Source organism: Pteropus medius, unplaced genomic scaffold, assembly GCF_902729225.1.
Source record: "Pteropus medius unplaced genomic scaffold, Ma_sr-lr_union100, whole genome shotgun sequence".
In the NCBI taxonomy this organism is placed as follows: domain Eukaryota; kingdom Metazoa; phylum Chordata; class Mammalia; order Chiroptera; family Pteropodidae; genus Pteropus; species Pteropus medius.
In genome coordinates this window covers 3,579,010-3,587,048 of record NW_024349800.1, presented here as the reverse complement: position 1 = coordinate 3,587,048, position 8,039 = coordinate 3,579,010, and the positions used below count along the sequence as shown (strand labels likewise).

The window sequence follows — 8,039 nt, the reverse complement described above, 5'->3', positions numbered from 1 at the left end:
GCTACTGTCACCATTGTGAGGTGACTATTGCTTTCTTTGGGGCCTTGGAGCAGGAGACACAGTAGGCATAGTGATTAAGAGACTGGGCTTTGAGGTCAGACAGACCTGACTTCTTTTTCCAGTCCTGCTGTTTACTAGCTGCGTGATACTGGGCACGTGGCTTGACTTCTCTGTGCCTCAATTTCCCCTATATGTAAAGTGGGGGTAAGTAGTAAATAAAGGGGGGGGAGTGCCTATTTTATGAGGTTGTTGTGTAAATTAAAGAGATAACTTGTACAGTGCCTAGCACACAGTAGACATTCAATGCATGGCAAATACACGAAAGGGAGTGTGGGCTCCTGAAACACCCCTGAGTTTCTGATTTGTAATCCCGAGTTGAGACTGCAACCTCCAGATATGGAACAAAGATGCTTTTGCTGGAATAATACGGAGATAATAAAAAAACAGGAAGAAAAACCCAATGAAGACCACTCTGTTGGGAACAGCCACATATAGTTCGTTCATTCCTTTAATTTTTAAAAATGAGTAAGCAGACAATCATGTGCCCTTTGAATACCCAATAAAAACATTCATTATGCAAAACAGTACAACCTTTTTCATTTTAATAATACTGTAAATATCTCAGAAAGGATGTATTGTTTCTAATGAATATCAAAAAAGTCACCACAATGATGTTTCCCCGCCCCCACATTTCCCTCCCCACCCCCCAAAGTTACCCAAATACTAGTAGGAAATTACAAAAACAAAGGCCCTCCCTCTGCCCGGCCCCATTAGTAGTGTTAAGTGAGTGAAATGTTAAGTGTCACATGTATGTACAATGCAGTGTGTCCCAGAAGGCTGCGGGGCTGTGCATCTGTGAGAGCTGTGGGGGAGAACCAGTAGCAGCAGCAGCAGTGGGGAGACGCCTTCCCCGGGACCTGTTGGAAGAAGAGCAGATGAGGATGGGAACGAGCTGGGGCTCAAACAAGCCCCAATCTTCCTGGGTCTATTTCCTGGGTCCACCGGATCAAACAGCTCAGGGAGAGGCCGGGGAGGCCTGGGCTGTGTGTGCCAAAGGGCTCAGAACCAGGCATCCCAACCTGCCTGGGGGCATTGGACATCCCTCCCAGCAAACTCGGGTTCCAGATGAGGACTGCCTAGAGCAGAGAAGCGGGAGTTTGGGAACTTTTGGGTGAATCAAACACACAGGTTCATTACAGGAGACTAAAGCCCAAGTTTGGAGAAAGCTTGTATTTCCACTAAATAAAATTGGGAACATGAAGGAAAAGGATAAAGAATAAACCTTTCCTGTCCCCAAATAACTCAGGATAAAGAATAAACCTTTCCTGTCCCCAAATAAATCCAAGGCAGAGGTTTGACATCAAATCCAATTAAAGAAGAAAGAGATCAGCCAGAGAGGTCTGGAGTGCCAGCCCACCCTACCAGGCCTGCACTGAGGAGGACCAGGGAGCCCAGGTCTCCCTTTCAGTAAGTGCTGAGGGTTCTCAGCCCTCTGGTGGGAGACACAGGTAGGATGGCACCCCAAAAATGGGTAGGGAAGAAGCCTCTGCAAAGGTTCGAAGGTTCTGCTGGTGTCAGGAAAAATAGGAGAGGATTGAGAGGTATCAGGATGGTGGGGGAGAGAGGAGGGCCTGGACCAACCACAAGGAGAAGACGTGGCAGGGAGATAAAGAGGGATTGGGGTACAAAACTAGGCTCCGGGCCCACCTGTAGCTCCTTCCCCTGGGAGGCTGGTGGAAGGCCCTACAATGCAGATCCCAGCTGGGACAGTGGCAAAACAAACAGCCACAAGCAGAATAGAGGCTGCTTCCTAAGTCCACAAACCAGAGCTCAGGCAACTCCAGCCAGCCCCGCTGAGGATGGAGAGGCAGAGCCGAGGGTGAGAGCAGACAGAGCAGGAGCCTGTCGTGGGGGCCAGGACCTGGCTGGTCTCCAGAGAACGCACTGTTCAGGGAAGAAATCAAACTAGAGTTTTGGGGAAAACACACATTACCACCACATTGTTTCCATGATAAACTTGATTGAAAAGAAGCAGGCGGAGGGTGGAGAGAGGGATAACTGACTATGAATCTTAAGAAGAACCCAAGATGAACAACAGGTCTGCAAGCCAGCGAGGCACGCAACAAGAACCTCCAAAAGATGTGGCCAGACTGGAAAGCACCTCGAAGTTACTTGATCCAGTCGTTCCCATTCGGGAGATGGGGAAACTGACAGCCAGGGAGTGGGAGTACCCGAGGTCACTTAGTGTGATCTGGGCAGACGGGTGCCTGCAACTCAGCAGTCCCGAGTCTGGTGGGACTTTTTCTGTTCTGACATAGTCTGCAAACCCCTAGCTGAGAGGTTGAGAATGGGAAAGGGAGCATTTGGAAAAAAAAAAGCCCCACCCCACTCCAGGTACGTGAAAGAGGGGCGGCTGCAATGCTCAGGGACAAACATGGGACATAGACTAGTTGATTAAAAGGCTGACAGAGGAGGGCAGGCATCGCTCCCACTCCGCCTGCCCACAGCCCAAGTATAAAAGTTTGACCATATGATACATTTCTTCCTAACCCCTAGAAAAGAGTGGTTAAAACAGTCTAGCACAAAAAGACTCTGCTAGTCCACGTACAGTATTATCTCTTCATAAAGTTACATGATAATTGGGGGTGAGGAGGGGAATGTGACTTTAAACCAGAGTGTACACGACCACCTTAGAATTAACTTGTTAATAAGTCCTGTGCAAAATGAGCAAGCCTCTATCATTAGGTGAAGTACTGTGTTTCAGGTATTCATTTATACACACGGGGGAGGAGAAGGAAGCTGACGCATCCAACGTGGCAGGTGGACACTCAGAAGTGCGTCTCCTTCTCTGTGATGGCTGCAATGGTCCCATCGCCCTTGAGTTTGGCGTCACAGTCATTAATCATCACCGTCCGTGGGCCTGCCCCAAGCTTGCCCCGCATTTTCAGGTCGGCACTGGGGATCGTCAACTTCCGGATTTTCTAGGTGGGTGGAAAGGAGAAGAGCTGTCTGAGAGTGGCTGCTGGGGTCCTGGGGCCTGCCTCGGCCTCTCCCAGCCTCACAGTGGGCACAGCGGGGCCATGGAGTTATCAGACCGAGATCTGGGCCCCAGCTCTGCCACTCAGAACTTTGTCCTGGGTGATGACTTGAGCTCTGGGTCTCAGTTTCTGCCTCTGGAAAATGGGGACAACAGATGCCCATTCCCGGTATTTGGTGAGGAGTTAGGACGTCTGGAAGTGCTTGCCTGTACCTGGCCTACTGCAGGTGACCAAGATGAGAGAGCTATAATCAGGGCCAACGGCTTTACGCCTTCCCTTTGGTAGAGACAGAGCAGCTGGGTCTGAATCGCTTTGTGGCCACTCACCAGCTGTGTGGGGCAACTCATCTAACCTCTGTGAGCTCTATTCTCATCTGTGAAATGGGAGAATAGTACCTGCTGAAAGGGCTATTGTGAGGGTGGGCTAAGGCACCTCTAGGGCTGTTTATATGACTGCTGGATAAATTGAAAGATTTCCCACAAAAGGGATTTCAGTATGCTGCCACCACCCAGAAGAACATGGGTGTGCCTTGTGCTCCTTGGGCTACGACTCAAAGGTGCAAACACTAACACTAATGCCAATGCTCACAGCCGCAGCTTCATGCCACCTTGCAAAGTAGCAGGCACTGGGCTGGGCCTGATGAGATGGCTACTGTCCCCACTGTACTGATGAGGAAGCAGAGGCCATGAGTAGATTCCTGACACCCCTGCTGCCATAGCCCTGCCTTGGGGTTTCACATCTCAGCTTCCTGTGTGTCCCACAGGTTCCCTTGGGATAAGACAGTGGGCCAAGATTTGGAAGGTCCTTTCGGGCAAAAACCCTTTCCCTAGTAAGACTGGGAAGACTTTTGTGTGGATGATTTTTCATGATCAAGGTTCTATCTTCGCTTTCGGATCTTGCCAGGCTTAAGAGGCCGAACCTACAGTGCCCAGGTGGGATTAACAGGCAGTCTTGCCCATGCTGAACACTTGACACATGACAGGGGTTAAAAGCATGAGCTCGGGAGCCAGGTGCCTCGTTTTGAACCCAGGTCTACCATTTAACTGGGGCAGGAAACTTAACCTCTCTGTGCCTCAGTTTCCTCATGTGTCAAAGAGGGATAACAATGGTACCTGGCTTCCAGGATTATCATGAAGCTCAGATTAGTTGGCCTAGCCACAGATTAGCACAGGATATCTATCCTCGCAGCAATTCTCTGAGGTAAGTACCATTAACCCCATTTCTCCATCCAGATCCTTCCTGTCAGTTGGGAGAACCTTCTGGGAATGGAAGGAGGTGGACTAACAGACACAGGTTCTCTCAGTAAGGAAGGCCTAAAGGCCAGGTCTAACTACCTTCAAAGACTTTGCTGTCTTTTAACAAGCCCTGATCTCTGTGCAGGCAGGTGTGTGAGCTTAGGAAGATGGAGGGAACTCGGCAAAGTAGCCTCCCCTTCCTCCCTCCTTTCCCTCACGCCCCCCACCCACAGCAGGCCTGAAAGATGCTCTGGAGGACCTGCCAGGAGGGCAATACCAAAAGGCCACTGGAAGTTTGGGCAGGGGTCGCAGTGGCCAAGGCCTTAGGGTTACAGGACTACTTTCTTCTGAACCTGTTTGGTTCCAAATCAGAATTAACCAACTGCCTTTGACCTACATTCCCTGCAGAAGGCAAGGAGCCTGACTTACTGGGGACATGAACAGGCTTGCTCCTTCTACCTGGATGCACACTTTTTCTGGAGCCCAGGCCTCTCAGCAGGCAGACAGGCTAAGTGAAGCTGACTCTGAGTGGGCAATTGCATTTGGATGTCTGCACACATACACCCACCCCTCTCTCCCTCTGACCTTGTCCTGGGAGACCAAGGTCAACCCCTGAGATCCTTGGGGTGTGGCACTGGGGCAAAGACAGGGCCTCACAATGGAGTATGGCAGTGACATGAGGCAGTAAAGCTCAGGGGACAAGAGCACAGACTCCAGGTCTCTGCTCACCACTTAGAGGCTGTGTGCCCTTGGGCAAGCTGTTTCACTTCTCTGTGCTTCGGCTTCCTCATCTGTGAAATGAGGACAATAAGAGCCTCTACCTCAAAGGATTGCTCTTATGAGGATTAAATGGTTCGGTGTTTGTAAATGGCTTAGAATAGCGTCTGGCACACTGCAAACAGTTTGCTAAATGAGCGAGAAACTGACTCAAACCATCTGATCCATGGACAGGTGGGAAAGGAGACTAAATAGAGAGTGCTCTGGAATAAGATGGCTTGGATCATAATTCAGTCTGCCACCAAGAGACCATATACTGTACCATTCCACTGAGGGGAAGTGTCCAGAAAAGGCAAATCCGTGGAGACAGAAAGGAGATTCATGTTGTCTGGGGGTGGAAACAGAGTTTACTGTGTGAATGGGCACGAGGGATCTTACTAGGGTGATGAAAATGTTCTAAAACTGATTTATGGTGATAATTGCACTATGCCGAACTGTATACCCAAATGGGAAAATTTATCACATATAAAACATACTTCAATAAAATTGTTTTTAAAAATTTGGTTTCTACTATGGAAAACAGCATGGAGTTTCCTCAAAAAAATTAAAAATAGAACTACCATATGATCCAGCAATTCCACTTCTGAGTATTTATCTGAATAAGAGAAATATAATAACTGGAAAAGATCTGTACCCCCATGTTCATCACAGCATTATTTACAATAGCTAAGATATGGAAGTAACCTAAGTAACTTAAGTGTCCATCGATGGATAAAGAAAATGTCACACACACACACACACACACACACACACACACACACACACACAGGAATATTACACAGCCACAAACCAGGAAATCTTGCCATTTGTGACAACATGGATGGACCTTGAGGGCATTATGCTAAGTGAGATAAATCAGACAGAGAAAGACAAATACCATAGGATTTCACTTATATGTGGAATCTAAACAAAACAATATAAGCTCATACACAGAGAGGACAGATTGGGGGAGGGGTTGGCAAAATGGGTGAAGGGGTTCAAAAGACATTAAGTCATGGGGATATAATGTACAGCAATGGAGACTATGGTTAAATAATACTGTATAGCATATTTAAAACTTGGCAAGAGAATAAATCTTAAAAGTTATCATCACAAGAAAGAAAATTTATAACTATGTATGATGACAGATGTTAACTAGACTTACAGCAGTGATCATTTCACAATAGATACAAACATTGAATCATTATGTTGTGTACCTGAAACTAATATAACGTATCTCAATAAAAATCTGGTTTGCTAATTTTTGGCTGTGTGATGATAATTTTTGGTTGCATGACAATTTCTCTGAGCATCAGTTTCTCTACTTATTAAATGTAGAAAATGATGCCAGCACCCTGGTTTACTCTGAGGACTAAAGGAGATATAGCATGTTCAGAGCCCAGCAGGATGATGATACAGAATAGGTCAGATTCTCTCCCTGTGCCCTGGGAATGGGGTCCTTAATGCATTAACAGAACAGTAAGAGCTAACGCTCGGTCATTTTCTCTTCCAGGTCTTGGTCTAAGTGCTTTCCCTACAGGAACTGAGTGAGTCCTCACAAAAACCTCTGTAAGTTAGAATCTGCTGCTTGTCCCCCTTTTACAAATGAGGAAACTGTGGCTGAGCTCAGAGAAACAGGGTCAACCCTGAGGCCTCACAGAGATGCTTCTACATAGTGGTCATGATGAACATCTGCCAGGGAAGGGCCGGTCACGGCTGCCCAGGAAGAGACGTGCGGGCCAGTTCTCATCACACCCACTGCCTAGATGAGAAGCTGAGACTCAGAGAAGCGCTCATGAACTCAGCCTCGATCATCGGCCCAGCTGAGGCAGAGCCAAGCCCCACCCTGTCCTTGGGCCCTTTGAGGCTGTCCTTGCTGACCCCTCCTCCCCGCTGTCTCACCTCCAGCAGTTTCCCCTCTGTCTTCCACACCTTGATGAAGATCCAGAGGGGGATGCAGAGCATAGAGGACAGGGCCATGAGCCAGCCGATGCCATAGCCCCAGGCGGGGTAAGTGTAGATGTTGTTGTACTTGAGAGGCTTGTACTTGACCAGGAAGAAGATGAAAATGCCCTGTAGAGAGATGGGGAGAGGTCCCTGGGGCCTGCATGCAGGAGGCAAGCAGGGGTAAGGGTTGACCCCATGTGACAGCCTCAGAGAAGGCTCTGCCTGGATCTATGGTGAGTCTGAGGTATATCCCACTGGAATCAGACACACAGGGAATGGACCCCCATCCCCAGTTCCCAGGACCTCTCTACACCCCAGGAGCCTTAGCCTCTGCTTCTGCCCAGTCAGGAAGTTTTATTTTTTCCCTGGCTATTTCTTGGGGCTGGTTTCAAAATTGCCTTTCAGAACTATGATGGTTTATGAAGATACTCTGAGATATTTGCCTTGCCAAGAACTGAGTGAACAGCGGTGGGCTGTTTTTTTATTAAATACCTACTCACAAAGGCCTCTCTGTGGTCTGGTCACAGGGCACAGCATGAGCCCTAACTTTACCCTCAGTTCTGCTGCTTTTGCAGTTAACAACAAAGCCAAATGTTGTCTCTCACGTGGTCCACGGCCAGTTTGCAGGTATAGAATCTGAGACTCCAAGAGGGTAGTGACTTGCTTATGGTCATACAGCAAGCTAGTGGCAGAGCAGGGATCTCAGGGGGTCCCCTCCCTTGCCAAGCCCAGAGACTGTCCCCACAACTCCAACTTAGGAAGGAATCAGGTGCTTCGGACTTTCTGAGTGCACAGAAGGTCACTCAGGCAGAAGCCAACTCCTCAGTTCCAGCTCTGCCAGGGCTGGGGCTCTGCAATAGAAAAGTGTGTGGGGGGGGTGGGCCCTTACCGCACAGATTCCGGGGGTCACAACCTTCCAGCACCATTTAATGAGCGACAATGGCCGGTAGCCAATCATGTCTTCAATGTTATCATAGAAGCGGTTGCTTCCTGTCCAGGATAAAACAGACAGGCACACATACCCCAGAGAATTTTGTACAAGAATCAGAGGGAAGGCTATGAG

General features: G+C 48.5%; 1 protein-coding gene across 2 annotated transcripts in view; it reads right to left on the bottom strand.

The window, feature by feature from the left end:
- Positions 1 to 476: 476 nt before the first annotated feature.
- SLC6A11 (solute carrier family 6 member 11) overlaps positions 477 to 8,039 on the bottom strand; it is a 123,761-nt gene continuing 116,198 nt past the window's right edge. Inside the window, exons 12-15 of one of the 2 annotated variants that reach the window (XM_039886731.1) lie at positions 7,866 to 7,966; positions 6,932 to 7,102; positions 2,783 to 2,981; positions 477 to 917 (exon numbers count right to left, since the gene is read on the bottom strand). In XM_039886731.1, coding sequence (XP_039742665.1) covers positions 2,829 to 2,981; positions 6,932 to 7,102; positions 7,866 to 7,966 — 425 coding nt within the window. In that variant the 3' untranslated portion in view covers positions 477 to 917; positions 2,783 to 2,828. Of the gene's footprint in view, positions 918 to 2,397; positions 2,982 to 6,931; positions 7,103 to 7,865; positions 7,967 to 8,039 lie in introns of those variants that run through there. The other variant, XM_039886732.1, reaches the window with a different exon arrangement.